The 17335-nt window shown below is 42.9% G+C and overlaps 1 protein-coding gene across 2 annotated transcripts; it reads left to right on the forward strand.

Moving 5' to 3' along the window:
• The first annotated feature begins 2195 nt into the window (after window positions 1-2195).
• On the forward strand, window positions 2196-16890 carry LOC115170243 (E3 ubiquitin-protein ligase RING2). Of its 2 annotated transcripts, none has more exons than XM_029726640.1 (8): window positions 2196-2261; window positions 3440-3535; window positions 8292-8452; window positions 9095-9310; window positions 10174-10273; window positions 11748-11932; window positions 13094-13283; window positions 16390-16890. In XM_029726640.1, the coding sequence occupies exons 2-8, from the start codon at window positions 3449-3451 to the stop codon at window positions 16489-16491; spliced, it is 1041 nt and encodes a 346-aa protein (XP_029582500.1). In that variant the 5' UTR covers window positions 2196-2261; window positions 3440-3448; the 3' UTR covers window positions 16492-16890. The 2 variants fall into 2 exon arrangements, with proteins under 2 accessions (XP_029582500.1, XP_029582501.1); XM_029726641.1 differs by having other exon boundaries at window positions 11751-11932.
• The last annotated feature ends 445 nt before the right edge of the window (window positions 16891-17335 follow it).

Raw genomic sequence — 17335 nt, forward strand, 5'->3', positions numbered from 1 at the left:
GATATATGTCAGGAGAAGCACATTATTTATCATAAGGAGACGTGTACTTTGAATACGGAGGAGGAATGGATGGAAAAAGAGAGGCAGAGGATGTCTGAGAGAGAGAGAGAGGGATGAAGAGAGGCAGAGGATGTCAGAGAGAGAGGGATGAAGAGAGGCAGAGGATGTCAGAGAGAGAGAGGGAAAAAGAGGCAGAGGAGGTCTGATAGAGAGAGGGAAAAAGAGAGGCAGAGGAGGTCTGAGAGAGAGAGGGAAAAAGAGAGGCAGAGAAAATCTGAGAGAGAGAGGGAAAAAGAGAGGCAGAGGATGTCTGAGAGAGAGGGAAAAAGAGAGGCAGAGGAGGTCTGAGAGAGAGAGGGAAAAATAGAGGCAGAGGATGTCTGAGAGAGAGAGGGATGAAGAGAGGCAGATGAGGTCTAAGAGAGAGAGAGGGATGAAGAGAGGCAGAGGAGGTCTAAGAGAGAGGGAGGAAGAGAGGCAGAGGATGTCTGAGAGAGAGAGGGATGAAGAGAGGCAGAGGAGGTCTAAGAGAGAGGGAGGAAGAGAGGCAGAGGATGTCAGAGAGAGAGGGATGAGGAGGGTGAGCTTGGGTCAGTTAAAAATGGCGGGAAAAAGGGAGATGTTTGTTAAAGAAGAATGGTAGAAAATATAAGCAGAGTGAGTTGAAGACAAAAGGAGAAATGGAAGTGAATGAGGGCGATGTATTGGAGGTGGTAGGTGGTGAAGTTCTCGAAGCCCGAGGGTTGCATCTAGGGTCAGGATAAAGATGAGTCTGTGACAGTAAGAGTGAAGTTTTGGGAAAAAGTGGACCCTTGCCTTTTGGCTGATCCATTTGTGGCTTCATGGTGGGCTAAACAGTTGGGGGCTGTGGAATCGGTGAGGGGAACCAGAAGTGGTCTTGTGATAATAGTTTGTGTTTCTGCTGGTCAGAGGGAGAAGGAGCTCCGCGTTAAACGAATGGGGGGCAGGAGATGTGAATTGTGATAATTGGGGTAGAGGAACATGTGAAAGTTGGCCAACTAAAGGGGAAGATTCCCGGTGTTTGTGATGCTCGTTGTTTGGTGCAACGCAGACAGGGTGGCGTGAGTGGTGAAAGTGTCGTTGTCTGTTCATTCGAGTTTAGATGTTGAGTCTTTGTCCGACAAAGTGATGTTAGGATATACAAGTTATCCTGTACGAGCTTTTGTGCCGAATACATTACGTTGTTACAGGTGTCAAGCTTATGGGCATGTGGCAGCAGTGTGTAGGAGGGAGGGTCCAAGGTGTGAGAAGTGTGCAGAAGGGCATGAGATAAAGGAATGCGCAGCATCGGGGAAAGTAGTGGTATGTGTTAATTGTAGGGGTGCCCATGGAGCTGGGGATCAGAAATGTCCCATGCGAGAGAGGCAGGTTGAGGTTTCCAGGGTTAGATTAGTGCAGAAGTTGTCTTGATGATCGATACTTGGTTGCCTTTTGACAAATACAAATAATATCGCTCTTATCCATAATAATCTTATCATATAGGTAGCCTATTCGCACTGTATCAGAGCTGTTGGCTAGAGTGCCGTTTTTGTGACAAAACCGTCAGTAGAGTTAACAATGACATGGCAATATATTTAACTTGTATTTTTAATTTGATACATGGGAATTTAAAATTTATATTTATGTGCACTACGTCACAAAGTGCAAAAAGTCAGTTTGATGGAAACATGTATATTGGAAAAATGCGCATATAGTATTATGCAGATGTTTGAATATTTGCATGAATATCTGTTGGAAACCTAGCTAATGAAAATAAATATATTCACAAAAAGAAGGCAGTCTGGTGCATCAACTGGGACTATTCTATCAAAGGATAAAGCAGATATGCTGTGAACAACAGGCAAAACTCCGATATAAAGTATTTGTTTCTCAAAGTTGCCAGGATATCACGTGTCCTACTTATATCATTACATTTGTAACAACCTCAGCATAACGAAACGTATATTTGATCAAAATAAGCCATTACATTTTGTCAATAAAATACGGCGCTCTCTCATTGACCTCCATACAAAAACGTCACCTGCTGGAGAAGACAGATTTTTGTCCAGCTATCCCTGTCGTTTCGTCTCTTCCGCTCTGCCGAAGCGGAACAAAGAATTAGAGGGGCAAATTTGTGAAACTTTTTTTTGGGCCAGTGTGCCTACATTTCCCAAAACCCACTGCGACGTCCAAATCCGCCATATTGAAATCGCCAGAACGGGAACGCGCTGGCTGTATAGTCTGTATCCACAACACAGCATGTAAGTACATAAACAAACACGTTTCTGGTGATATTTCATTATTATTATTTTTCTTCCAGCTTCATAACTAAGACGACTACAGTAACGATAAAACAAGGGTGAATCAGCTAATGGTACATTGAAGAATAGATCGCTTGTATATTACTACATCGTTGATTGGTCGTGAGGCTCCGTCGCAGCTGTTGTAGCTACTGTAGCTAACCTTAAGTTAGCCAGCTAATCTGTCTTTCTCCCCCTAGTAATAGTGCAGAATAATATACATAAAACGCCATCTATCTTGTTGCGCATAGGCATTATACATAGATATGATTAGAAGTGAAAAGGTTCAGGTCTATATAGCAGGTTTTATCCAGGCGATTGTGTATGCGCACATCTGTAACGTTAGCAGCCATAATTCAACACAAAGACAAATGGGAAAGCTAACTGCCTAGCTCTGCTAATGCTATGCTAGCAGTGTGTTAGCTAGCTAATAATGTATTGTTCCACTGTCTTGGACATATAACTGGATATATAAAATACATTCATTTTTAAGACCGTTGCCTCGCAAAATAGATGAAAGTATGCATTTGGTATGATTGTACTCGGGGTTGCTAGCTAATTAATGTGCTTTTGGAGGCAATAAATAATAATATGAATCCTAGCTAACTGTCAAACCATCAGATGCTGTGGAAGGGAAATTCCATGGTAACAGAGTGATGCTGAGACTCAGATTTGTCTCTTTAAAAGTCTATGTCAAACTAAAACCAATGATGGCAGATTTAAGCCTAAACACAACGCAATGCACATTGACCTATTTTTTAAAATTTTTTAACAATTTTCACAGAAAAATTCAACAAAAAACACATTTACTTGAAGAACAGTGCAGATCCAATGTTTGGTAACAGAAGTAATGACCGTTTGTGGTGTTGGTTCCGTCATTCTGTTACCAGACTTTGCATCTGCAACGAAACAGTGATTTGACATCACTGCAATGTTTAAATGTACTAATGTTTTCAAGTCCCCGGAGGATCTATCTTATCAATTTATCTAGCTTCTCTGTTTTTCTTTTCTGCACATGAAATCCAAACATTTTGTTAAACGGTGCTGACCAAAAGTAAGCGTCTGTAAGAGGGAGGGAGAGAGAGAGAAGGATGTGTTTTTGATCCATTTTAATTATGATAATGTGTTTTTTATTCCAGATTGGGACTATGACGCAGACAGTGCAGACGAACGGGGTGCAACCCCTCAGTAAGACCTGGGAACTCAGTCTGTATGAGTTACAGAGGACTCCACAGGTAGGGACCACATTTAATGTAACACACTCAGTCTGTATGAGTTACAGAGGACTCCACAGGTAGGGACCACATTTAATGTAACACACTCAGTCTGTATGAGTTACAGAGGATACCACAGGTAGTTATGAACTTTAATTTAAAGTTAATAATGTAGATTTGAGAGTTTGTCACAGATCAGGGTTCATACAGTGCATTGAGAAAGTATTCAGACCCCTTGACTTTTTCAACATTTTGTTATGTTACAGCCCTATTATAAAGTTGTATATATATTTTTTAAATCCCTCATCAATCTACACACAGTACCCCATAATGACAAAGCAAAAACAGTTTAGACATTTTTGCTAAGTATTAAAAATAAAAAAGAAATACCATATTTACATAAGTATTCAGACCCTTTGCTATGAGACTTGAAATTGAGCTCAGATGCATCCTGTTTCCCATTGATCATCCTTGAGATGTTTCTACAACTTGATTGGAGTCCACCTGTGGTAAATTCAATTGATTGGACATGATTTGGAAAAGGCACACACCTGTCTATGTAAGGTCCCAGAGTTGACAGTGCGTGTCAGAGCAAAAACCAAGCCATGAGGTTGAAGGAATTGTCCATAGAGCTCCGAGACAGGATTGTGTCGAGGCACAGATCTGGGGAAGGGTAACAAAAAATGTCTGCAGCATTGAAGGTCCCCAAGAACACAGTAGCCTCCATCATTCTTAAATGGAAGAAGTTTGGAGCCACCAAGACTCTTCCTAGAGCTGGCCGCCCGGCCAAACTAAGCAATTGGAGGAGAAGGCTCTTGGTCAGGGAGGTGACCAAGAACCCGATGGTCACTCTGACAGAGCTCTAGAGTTCCTCTGTGGAGATGGGAGAACCTTCCAGAAGGACAACCATCTCTGCAGCACTCCACCAACCAGGCATTTATGGTAAAGCGGCCAGACAGAAGCCACTCTTCAGTAAAAGGCACAGGACAGCCCGCTTGGACTTTGCCAAAAGGCACCTAAAGGACTCTCAGACAATGAACAACAAGATTATCTGGTCTGATGAAAACGTGATTGAACTCTTTGCCCTGAATGTCAAGCGTCACGTCTGGAGGAAACCTGGCACCATCCCTCCGGTGAAGCATGGTGGTGGCAGCATCATGCTGTGGGTGTGTTTTTCAGTGGCAGGGACTGAGAGACTAGTCAGGATCGAGGGAAAGATATACAGAGAGATTGTTGATGAAAACCTGCTCCAGGGCGCTCAGGACCTCAGACTGGGGCAAAGGTTCACCTTCCAACAGGACATCAACCCTAAGCACATAGCCAAGACAATGCAGGAGTGGCTTCAGGACAAGTCTCTGAATGTCCTTGAGTGGCACAGCCAGAGCACCGGACCTGAACCTGATCGAACATCTCTGGAGAGACCTGAAAATAGCTGTGCAGCGACATTCCCCATCCAACCTGACAGAGCTTGAGAGCATCTGCAGAGAAGAATGGGAGAAACTCCCCAAATACAGGTGTGCCAAGCTTGTAGCGTCATACCCAAGAAGACTCAATGCTGTACTCGCAGTCAAAGGTGCTTCAACAAAGTACTGAATAAAGTGTCTGAATATTATGTAAATGTAATATTTCAGTTTGTTGTACGTTTTTTTTATTAGAATAAAAATTTTTTTTTTTTGCTTTGTCATTATGGGGTATTGTGATGTCATTATGGGGTATTGTGATGTCATTATGGGGTATTGTGATGTCATTATGGGGTATTGTGTGTAGATTGATGAGGTGAGGGGTGGGAAAAAAACCAATTTAATCAATTTTAGAATAAGGCTGTAACGTAACAAAATGTGTAAAAAGTCAAGGGGTCTGAATACTTTCCGTATGCTCTGTATATGCCCTGACATGGCTACAGACACCTACTAGCACCATCACAAGGTGCATTAGACTGAAGTGGCCTAGTAGAGTAGTCCTTTATTATCCCCAGGGGGGTAATTGATTTTGCAGCGGCTAATAAAATGACACAGAAAACATGACAATTAATGTACACCAATACAATACATACGACAATATGTAGTATGGCCTTCCCTGTGGCTCAGTTGGTAGAGCATGGTGTGTGCAACGCCAGCATGGTGTTTGCAACGCCAGGGTTGTGGGTTCGATTCCCACGGGGGGCCAGTACAAAAAAAATAAAAAATAATTCATGAAGTGTATGAAATGTATGCATTCACTACTGTAAGTCGCTCTGGATAAGAGCGTCTGCTAAAATGACTAAAATGTAAATGTAGTATAGTTCTGGGCAATTGGTACTTTTTGACATCGGTTCAATTATTACATAATTTTTACGGATTTCGGTTTCGATGTGTTTATTTTTTACATTAAATGCATTATGAAATAGTGACATTACAATGATTTTTATAGCTTTTTAATGGAAATTCCAAAGCCAAAACAGGCTGTAATCGCTGCCAAAGGTGCTACAACAAAGTACTCAGTAAAGGGTCTGAATACTTATGTAAATGTTATATTTTAGTTTTTGATTTTTAATACGTTTGCAAAAAAAATGATCTAAAACCCTGTTTTTTCTTTGTCATTATGGGTTATTGTGATGTCATTATGGGTTATTGTGATGTTATTGTGATGTCATTATGGGTTATTGTGATGTCATTATGGGTTATTGTGATGTCATTATGGGTTATTGTGATGTCATTATGGGTTATTGTGTGGAGATTGATGGGGAGGGGGGGGGACAATTTAATTCATTTTAGAAAAAGGCTGTAACGTAACAAAATGTGGAACAAGTCAATGGGTCTTAATACTTTCCGAGGGCACTGAATGACTAGTGTCTGGGATTCCCTCAGAATGGATGGCTCCTTACCTTATGACTAGTGTCTAGGATTCCCTCAGAATGGATGGCTCCTTACCTTATGACTAGTGTCTGGGATTCCCTCAGAATGGATGGCTCCTTACCTTATGACTAGTGTCTGGGATTCCCTCAGAATGGATGGCTCCTTACCTTATGACTAGTGTCTGGGATTCCCTCAGAGTGGATGGCTCCTTACCTTATGACTACTGTCTGGGATTCCCTCAGAGTGGATGGCTCCTTACCTTATGACTACTGTCTGGGATTTCCTCAGAGTGGATGGCTCCTTACCATATGACTAGTGTCTGGGATTCCCTCAGAATGGATGGCTCCTTACCATATGACTAGTGTCTGGGATTCCCTCAGAATGGATGGCTCCTTACCTTATGACTAGTGTCTGGGATTCCCTCAGAGTGGATGGCTCCTTACCTTATGACTAGTGTCTGGGATTCCCTCAGAATGGATGGCTCCTTACCTTATGACTAGTGTCTGGGATTCCCTCAGAATGGATGGCTCCTTACCTTATGACTAGTGTCTGGGATTCCCTCAGAGTGGATGGCTCCTTACCTTATGACTAGTGTCTGGGATTCCCTCAGAATGGATGGCTCCTTACCTTATGACTAGTGTCTGGGATTCCCTCAGAATGGATGGCTCCTTACCTTGTGACTAGTGTCTGATACAGGTGAGAAAGGTGAAAGTTCATACATATAATCCTTCTACCCAGTTTAACAATGTTACCCAGCCTGTTCTTGCTCTGTTTAGACGACCAAAACAGGTAACGATCTGCAGAAGATGGTCATCAGCGTCTTATCGACCCTGAAACTGGAGTTTCCTCAGAAAGAACAAGCACTGATTTCCCCTTTAAACAGATAGCATCAACATTAGCCTCAACTCAGTTTGCTGTCAGGGAAAGTGGCAAGACCAATCAGCTGTAGGGCTGGGGGCGGTAATACGGTCCAATCAGCTGTAGGGCTGGGGGCGGTAATACGGTCCAATCAGCTGTAGGGCTGGGGGCGGTAATGCGGTCCAATCAGCTGTAGGGCTGGGGGCGGTAATACGGTCCAATCAGCTGTAGGGCTGGGGGCGGTAATACGGTCCAATCAGCTGTAGGGCTGGGGGCGGTAATACGGTCCAATCAGCTGTAGGGCTGGGGGCGGTAATACGGTCCAATCAGCTGTAGGGCTGGGGGCGGTAATACGGTCCAATCAGCTGTAGGGCTGGGGGCGGTAATGCGGTCCAATCAGCTGTAGGGCTGGGGGCGGTAATACGGTCCAATCAGCTGTAGGGCTGGGGGCGGTAATACGGTCCAATCAGCTGTAGGGCTGGGGGCGGTAATACGGTCCAATCAGCAGTAGGGCTGGGGGCGGTAATACGGTCCAATCAGCTGTAGGGCTGGGGGCGGTAATACGGTCCAATCAGCTGTAGAGCTGGGGGCGGTAATACGGTCCAATCATAAGGTAAGGAGCCATCCATTCTGAGGGAATCCCAGACACTAGTCAGCGGTAGGGCTGGGGTTGGGCTGTTCCCTGTAGGAGGGTCGTGGTCTGTTTGTTCCCTGTAGGAGGGTCTGTTTGTTCCCTGTAGGAGGGTCTGTTTGTTCCCTGTAGGAGGGTCTGTTTGTTCCCTGTAGGAGGGTCATGGTCTATTTGTTCCCTGTAGGAGGGTCTATTTGTTCCCTGTAGGAGGGTCTGTTTGTTCCCTGTAGGAGGGTCTGTTTGTTCCCTGTAGGAGGGTCTGTTTGTTCCCTGTAGGAGGGTCTATTTGTTCCCTGTAGGAGGGTCTGTTTGTTCCCTGTAGGAGGGTCTGTTTGTTCCCCGTAGGAGGGTCATGGTCTATTTGTTCCCCGTAGGAGGGTCATGGTCTGTTTGTTCCCTGTAGGAGGGTCTATTTGTTCCCTGTAGGAGGTCATGGTCTGTTTGTTCCCTGTAGGAGGCCATCACAGATGGGCTGGAGATCGCGGTGTCTCCCAGGAGCCTCCACAGCGAGCTGATGTGTCCCATCTGTCTGGACATGCTGAAGAACACCATGACAACCAAGGAATGTCTGCACCGCTTCTGTGCCGACTGCATCATCACCGCCCTCAGATCAGGGTATGTATCCCTACCCTAAAGTAAACTACCCTACCATAAAGTAACCTACCCTACCCTAAAGTAACCTAACCACCACCACCACCACATCACCATCACCACACCTCCACCACCACCACACCACACCACCACCTCCACTACTACCACCACTTCACCACACCACCACCTCCACTACCACCACCACCACACCACCACCACCACCACACCTCCACTACTACCACCACCACACCACCAGCACCACCTCCACCACACCACCACCACCACACCACCTCCACCACATCACCACACCACCACCTCCACACCACCACCACCACTACTACCACCACCACCTCCACTACCATCACCACCACTACCATCACCACCACTACCATCACCACTACCACCACCACCCCACCATCACTACCACCACCACCAAACCACCACCACCATCACCACCACCACATGCTACTGTTGACACACCACTACCACCACCATCACCACCAAACCACCACCACCACCACCACCACATGCTACTGTTGACTACCCCAGTTGCAGTGTATTGCATTTATCTATGTCTATCAACTGCTGATCACTGTAGTGACACAGGACATCATTACCTCAGGTGACGTTCTGACCTCTGTCTGTCTGTGTGTTCGTTCTACCCAGCAACAAGGAATGTCCTACGTGCAGAAAGAAGCTGGTGTCTAAGCGGTCCCTGCGGCCGGACCCGAACTTTGACGCCCTCATCAGTAAGATCTACCCCAGCAGAGATGAGTACGAGGCCCACCAGGAGAGGGTTCTGGCCCGCATCTCCAAACACAACAACCAACAGGCCCTGTCCCACAGCATCGAGGAGGGCCTCAAGATACAGGCCAAGAACAGGTACTGTTACCCTGACCTTTAACCCCTAACCCCTGTCCCACAGCATCGAGGAGGGCCTCAAGATACAGGCCATGAACAGGTACTGTACCCTGACCTTTAACCCCTAACCCCTGTCCCACAGCATCGAGGAGGGCCTCAAGATACAGGCCAAGAACAGGTACTGTACCCTGACCTTTAACCCCTGTCCCACAGCATCGAGGAGGGCCTCAAGATACAGGCCAAGAACAGGTACTGTACCCTGACCTTTAACCCCTGTCCCACAGCATCGAGGAGGGCCTCAAGATACAGGCCAAGAACAGGTACTGTACCCTGACCTTTAACCCCTAACCCCTGTCCCACAGCATCGAGGAGGGCCTCAAGATACAAGCCAAGAACAGGTACTGTACCCTGACCTTTAACCCCTAACCCCTGTCCCACAGCATCGAGGAGCGCCTCAAGATACAGGCCAAGAACAGGTACTGTACCCTGACCTTTAACCCCTAACCCCTGTCCCACAGCATCGAGGAGCGCCTCAAGATACAGGCCATGAACAGGTACTGTACCCTGACCTTTAACCCCTAACCCCTGTCCCACAGCATCAAGGAGGGCCTCAAGATACAGGCCATGAACAGGTACTGTACCCTAACCCTCAACGCTTTTTCCTGACCCTTAACCCACAGCGTCGAGGAGGTCCTTGAGATACAGCCCGTGACTGTACTGCTAATCTCATTTTAATAACGTTTTCCCATTTAGGTGTCTCCTCACAAAGTTCAGAACAACTCACCCTATGATTTAAAACATGTTTCTAGAACTATGGTCAAATTGAATGTTACTTTATAAAATGGAATTTAAATTTGACCTCCCACCACTGGGTGTCACTGCAGGCTGCAGCGAGGGAAGAAACACCAGCTGGAGAACGGGAGCGGGGCGGAGGACAATGGTGACTCCTCCCACTGCAGCAATGCCTCCGTCCACTCCAATCAGGTATGAGCATTCCTTCATCTGCCCCTGTCGTTCTGCCCCCTGAACAAGGCAGTTAACCCACTGTTCCCCGGTAGGCCATCATTGTAAATTAAGAATTTGTTCTTAACTGACTTGCCCTAGTTAAATAAAATAAATTCCCATGTAGGGTTGCAGAATGCCAGTAACGTCCCCAAAAATTCCCAGGTTTATCAGAAATTCCCGGGTATCAGGAAAAAGCAGGAAATCCGGATTCCTCCAAACAGGATTTATTGAAAACCTGACTGGATTTGTGCAATCATATTCCCATGTCTATGAAATACCTAAACAGAAATCAGTGAATCTGAGTTGTTAGCACGCCACTGACAGAATGTGTAAGGGTAGGATGTATTACGTATGTGGCTGTATGAGACGTGTATGACGTGGGTAATGTGCAGGGTAATAGTAATGTGTTGTGTATAGGATGGGATGGGTAATGTGCAGGGTAATAGTAATGTATTGTGTATATGGGATGGGATGGGTAATGTGCAGGGTAATAGTAATGTATTGTATATGGGATGGGTAATGTGCAGGGTAATAGTAATGTTTTGTATATGGGATTGGTAGCGTGCAGGGTAATAGTAATGTATTGTATATGGGATGGGTAACGTGCAGGGTAATAGTAATGTATTGTGTATATGGGATGGGTAATGTGCAGGGTAATAGTAATGTATTGTGTATATGGGATGGGATGGTTAACGTGCAGGGTAATAGTAATGTATTGTGTATATGGGATGGGTAATGTGCAGGGTAATAGTAATGTATTGTGTATATGGGATGGGATGGTTAACGTGCAGGGTAATAGTAATGTATTGTGTATATGGGATGGGTAATGTGCAGGGTAATAGTAATGTATTGTGTATATGGGATGGGTAGCATGCAGGGTAATAGTAATGTATTGTATATGGGATGGGTAATGTGCAGGGTAATAGTAATGTATTGTATATGGGATTGGTAGGGTGCAGGGTAATAGTAATGTATTGTATATGGGATGGGTAACGTGCAGGGTAATAGTAATGTATTGTATATGGGATGGGTAACGTGCAGGGTAATAGTAATGTATTGTGTATATGGGATGGGTAGTGTGCAGGGTAATAGTAATCTATTGTGTATGGGATGGGTAATGTGCAGGGTAATAGTATTGTGTATATGGGATGGGTAACGTGCAGCGTAATGGTAATGTATTGCGTATATGTTGCGTGTAATATATATTTTTTATTTTCCATTTCAAATCTGTTCCTTTGTGAAGCGCGGGGGGTTTACATGTTTTGTAAAGTGGGCGTGTAAATGCATACGAATGTCCATTTTTGTTGAGTAAATGACACCCAGGAAAATAACGGCAAGATCTCCAGTCAGTGGGTCTTTCCTCGTTTAAAGCATCTCATCGTGTCAACGTTTTATGTCCTGGGTTGTGTTCAGCCTTTCTCCCCCCCAATTAAAATAATCTCATCAATCACAGCAGGAGGCGGGTCCGAGCATCAAGCGTACCAAGACGTCAGATGACTCTGGTCTGGACATGGACAACGCCACAGAGAACGGAGGAGGAGCTGGAGGAGACATGGCCGTGGACGGAGCCAGCGAGATAGAACTGGTGTTCTGTCCTCATCCTACGCTCATGGACAAGGAGGACACCGTGCAGACCAGGTAAGGGATCTGAGGTTGAGTGGGATACAGGATGGGTGGTTTGTTCCAGGTGTAGAATCTGCACAAGCTGCGTTATGTACATTTTTTTGCGTGACCGAAAGTGTCATTGAACGCTAATCTGAGAAGCGGTAGATCTGTTCTATGTGTTTATATATCTGTCATTCTCATTTAAAGCCAGTCTGAGAAGCGGTAGATATGTTCTATGTGTTTATATATCTGTCATTCTCATTTAAAGCCAGTCTGAGAAGCGGTAGATATGTTCTATGTGTTATAGATCTGTCATTCTCATTTAAAGCCCGTCTGAGAAGCGGTAGATATGATCTATGTGTTCTATTTCTATGCTGCCCGTTAAGTTTTGCGTTTGTCTTTTATTTCCGATTTTGTATACCAGCTTCTAACTGCTGAAAATACAATATTTTAGGTTATGGAAAAGATATTTCACAGCAGTTTAGATGGTACAAACTGAAATGAGATTAACAATTAGAATTTCAGCAACTAATAATTGCAGAGCGATTTCTGCATAGTGCACCTTTAAATCTTTAGAATGACTGATGTAGTGTTGGTCTTCTAATCTGCGTAGGCCTGTGTCTTCTAATCTGCGTAGGCCTGTGTCTTCTAATCTGTGTAGGGCCTGTGTCTTCTAATCTGCGTAGGCCTGTGTCTTCTAATCTGTATAGGCCTGTGTCTTCTAATCTGCGTAGGCCTGTGTCTTCTAATCTGCGTAGGCCTGTGTTTTCTAATCTGTGTAGGCCTGTGTTTTCTAATCTGCGTAGGCCTGTCTCTTCTAATCTGTGTAGGGCCTGTGTCTTCTAATCTGTGTAGGGCCTGTGTCTTCTAATCTGCGTAGGGCCTGTGTCTTCTAATCTGTGTAGGCCTGTGTCTTCTAATCTGTGTAGGGCCTGTGTCTTCTAATCTGCGTAGAACTGTCTCTTCTAATCTGCGTAGGCCTGTGTTTTCTAATCTGCGTAGGCCTTTGTATTTGAATCCTGTCTGTGGAAAACAGTTAAATGGGGAAAGTTTAGATCGTGAAAGTGTGTGTGTATCTTTCTAGACCTCAGGCAATGTGTTGTGGTATTGAGTTAGGGCCCAGGTTCATCAAGACGTGTGTGTGTGTGTGTGTGTGTGTGTGTGTGTGTGTGTGTGTGTGTGTGTGTGTGGTAGTGTTGAGTTTGTTCCCAGGTACATCAAGACGTCAGGTAACGCCACAGTGGACCACCTGTCTAAGTACCTGGCTGTGCGTCTGGCCCTGGAGGAACTGAGGAAGAACGGAGAGGCCAGCCCCGTCAATGTAGACGCTGCCTCAGAGAAACAATACACCATTTATATCCCTACAGCCAACGGCCAGTTCACGGTAATAATACAATATATTACTACAAATACTACTACAATACACCATTTATATCCCTACAGCCAACGGCCAGTTCACGGAAATAATACAATATGTTACTACAAATACTACTACAATACACCATTTATATCCCTACAGCCAACGGCCAGTTCACGGTAATAATACAATATATTACTACAAATACTACTACAATACACCATTTATATCCCTACAGCCAACGGCCAGTTCACGGTAATAATACAATATGTTACTACAAATACTACTACAATACACCATTTATATCCCTACAGCCAACGGCCAGTTCACGGTAATAATACAATATGTTACTACTACTACAATGACGAGAAAACAATACCTTCAGACCATAAATTATATAATAATTGTGCAATTAATATCTAAAGGCTACATTGAGGTTAATTAATATCTAAAGGCTACATTGAGGTTAATTAATATCTAAAGGCTACATTGAGGTTAATTAATATCTAAAGGCTACATTGAGGTCAATTAATATCTATAGGCTACATTGAGGTTAATTAATATCTATAGGCTACATTGAGGTTAATTAATATCTATAGGCTACATTGAGGTTAATTAATATCTATAGGCTACATTGAGGTTAATTAATATCTAAAGGCTACATTGAGGTTAATTAATATCTATAGGCTACATTGAGGTTAATTAATATCTAAAGGCTACATTGAGGTTAATTAATATCTATAGGCTACATTGAGGTTAATTAATATCTATAGGCTACATTGAGGTTAATTAATATCTATAGGCTACATTGAGGTTAATTAATATCTAAAGGCTACATTGAGGTTAATTAATATCTAAAGGCTACATTGAGGTTAATTAATATCTATAGGCTACATTGAGGTTAATTAATATCTATAGGCTACATTGAGGTTAATTAATATCTAAAGGCTACATTGAGGTTAATTAATATCTATAGGCTACATTGAGGTTAATTAATATCTATAGGCTACATTGAGGTTAATTAATATCTAAAGGCTACATTGAGGTTAATTAATATCTATAGGCTACATTGAGGTTAATTAATATCTAAAGGCTACATTGAGGTTAATTAATATCTAAAGGCTACATTGAGGTTAATTAATATCTATAGGCTACATTGAGGTTAATTAATATCTATAGGCTACATTGAGGTTAATTAATATCTAAAGGCTACATTGAGGTTAATTAATATCTAAAGGCTACATTGAGGTTAATTAATATCTAAAGGCTACATTGAGGTTTTTCTTTATTTTAGGCCTTCTGGCATTCGTGCGTAAGTCCAAGTTTTAGCGTCTAACTTTACGCACGCCGAATAGCCTACTAGCCAACTGATTTTAGGAACGAGCAGAAAACGTTTACATTGAACCACTGAGGCGAAAAATAAACATGTTGGAGTTTAGTTTAATAAGAGATAATCTGAGAAATGGAGAGTTGAAAATAAAGAGAGGGGGCCTGAACAGTTTTGTTTAGGAAAGACTTGAACTGGTAAAAGAGAATGTTGTGTGAGGCTCGATACTATACTAATTCTATACTGTGCTAATTATATACTAATACTATACTAATTCTATACTGTACTAATTCTATACTAATACCATACTAATTCTATACTGTACTAGACTAATACTATACTAATTATATACTGTGCTAATTATATACCAATTCTATACTATACTAAGTATATACTAATTATATACTATACTCATTCTATACTGTGCTAATTATATACTAATACCATACTAATTCTATACTGTACTATACTAATACTATACTAATTATATACTGTGCTAATTATATACTAATACTATACTAAGTATATACTAATTATATACTATACTCATTCTATACTGTGCTAATTATATACTAATACTATACTAATTCTTTACTCTACTAATTCTATACTATACTAATTCTATACTGTGCTAATTATATACTTATACTAATTCTATACGGTACTAATTATATACTAATTCTATACTATGCTAATTCTATACTAATACTGTACTGATTCTATACTGTACTAATTCTATACTGTGCTAATTCTATACTAATACTACACTAATTCTATACTAATTCTATACTTTACTAATTATATACTGTACTAATTTTATACTAAACTAATTCTATACTGTACTAATTTTATACTAAACTCATTTTATACTGTACTAATTCTATACTATACTAATTTTATACTAATTCTATACTGTACTATACTGTACTAATTATATGCTAATACTATACTAATTCAATATTATACTAATTCTATACTGTAATAATTCTATACTAATACTAATTCTATGCTATACTAATTCTATGCTATACAAATTCTATACTATACTAATTCTATACTGTACTAATTCTATACTAATACTATACTAATTCTATGCTATACTAATTCTATGCTATACTAATTCTATGCTATACTAATTCTATACTGTACTAGTTCTATACTAATACTATACTGTACTAATTATATGCTAATACTATACAAATTCAATACTATACTAATTCTATACTGTACTAATTATATACTGTACTAATACTATACTAATTCTATGCTATACTAATTCTATACTGTACTAGTTCTTTACTAATACTATACTAATTATATGCTAATACTATACAAATTCAATACTATACTAATTCTATACTGTACTAATTATATGCTAATACTATGCTAATTCTGGTCTATGCTAATTCCATACAGTACTAAATCTATACTATGCTAATTATATACTAATTCTATACTATTCAATATGATGCTAATTCTATACTTTACTAATACTATGCTAATTATATACGATACTATTCCACTGTTATGCTAATTATATACGATCCTAATTCTATAGTATGCTAATTCTATACCATGCTAATTCTATTCTTTACTAATTCTATACTATACTAATTTGACGATCACAAGACGGACTTCAAATAGGCACACACTCCTAGTTGTCACCCAGGTGATCGTTAGCCTAGTGTTGCGTCTAATCACTGGTCACCCAGTTGAGCTTGTGTATATAATGCAACAAGTGAAATGTGGAAAGAATTTCCTCCTGAAAGACGATAAATCAGTCAATGCTCTCTGTCGGTCCTCTAGGTGCTGAACGGGTCTTTTTCTCTGGAGCTTGTCAGTGAGAAGTACTGGAAGGTGAACAAGCCCATGGAGCTGTACTTCGCCCCCACCAAAGAGCACAAGTAGACCACCTGGAGTACACCTGGGGGGTAGACCACCTGGAGTACACCTGGGGGGTAGACCACCTGGAGTACACCTGGGGGGTAGACCACCTGGAGTACACCTGGGGGGTAGACCACCTGGAGTACACCTGGGGGGTAGACCACCTGGAGTACACCTGGGGGGTAGACCACCTGGAGTACACCTGGGGGGTAGACCACCTGGAGTACACCTGGGGGGTAGACCACCTGGAGTACACCTGGGGGGGTAGACCACCTGGAGTACACCTGGGGGGGTAGACCACCTGGAGTACACCTGGGGGGTAGACCACCTGGAGTACACCTGGGGGGTAGACCACCTGGAGTACACCTGGGGGGGTAGACCACCTGGAGTACACCTGGGGGGGTAGACCACCTGGAGTACACCTGGGGGGGGTAGACCACCTGGAGTACACCTGGGGGGGTAGACCACCTGGAGTACACCTGGGGGGGTAGACCACCTGGAGTACACCTGGGGGGTAGACCACCTGGAGTACACCTGGGGGGGTAGACCACCTGGAGTACACCTGGGGGGGTAGACCACCTGGAGTACACCTGGGGGGGTAGACCACCTGGAGTACACCTGGGGGGGTAGACCACCTGGAGTACACCTGGGGGGGGTAGACCACCTGGAGTACACCTGGGGGGGGTAGACCACCTGGAGTACACCTGGGGGGGTAGACCACCTGGAGTACACCTGGGGGGGTAGACCACCTGGAGTACACCTGGGGGGCTAGACCACCTGGAGTACACCTGGGGGGTAGACCGAATGATACCGTATTCCCTGTGTACCAGGGTAATGTCAGGAGGGAATAGGGTTCCATTTGGATCAC

This window comes from Salmo trutta, chromosome 31 (assembly GCF_901001165.1).
Source record: "Salmo trutta chromosome 31, fSalTru1.1, whole genome shotgun sequence".
Classification (NCBI taxonomy): Eukaryota; Metazoa; Chordata; class Actinopteri; order Salmoniformes; family Salmonidae; genus Salmo; species Salmo trutta.

Bases quoted from the DNA above. Each gene is read 5' to 3' on its own strand.
- LOC115170243 (XM_029726640.1), top strand. From the start codon at position 3,449: ATGACGCAGACAGTGCAGACGAACGGGGTGCAACCCCTCAGTAAGACC. The intron at 3,536-8,291 runs GTAGGGACCACA...TGTTCCCTGTAG, and splicing joins AGTTACAGAGGACTCCACAG to GAGGCCATCACAGATGGGCT. The intron at 9,311-10,173 runs GTACTGTTACCC...GTGTCACTGCAG, and splicing joins AAGATACAGGCCAAGAACAG to GCTGCAGCGAGGGAAGAAAC.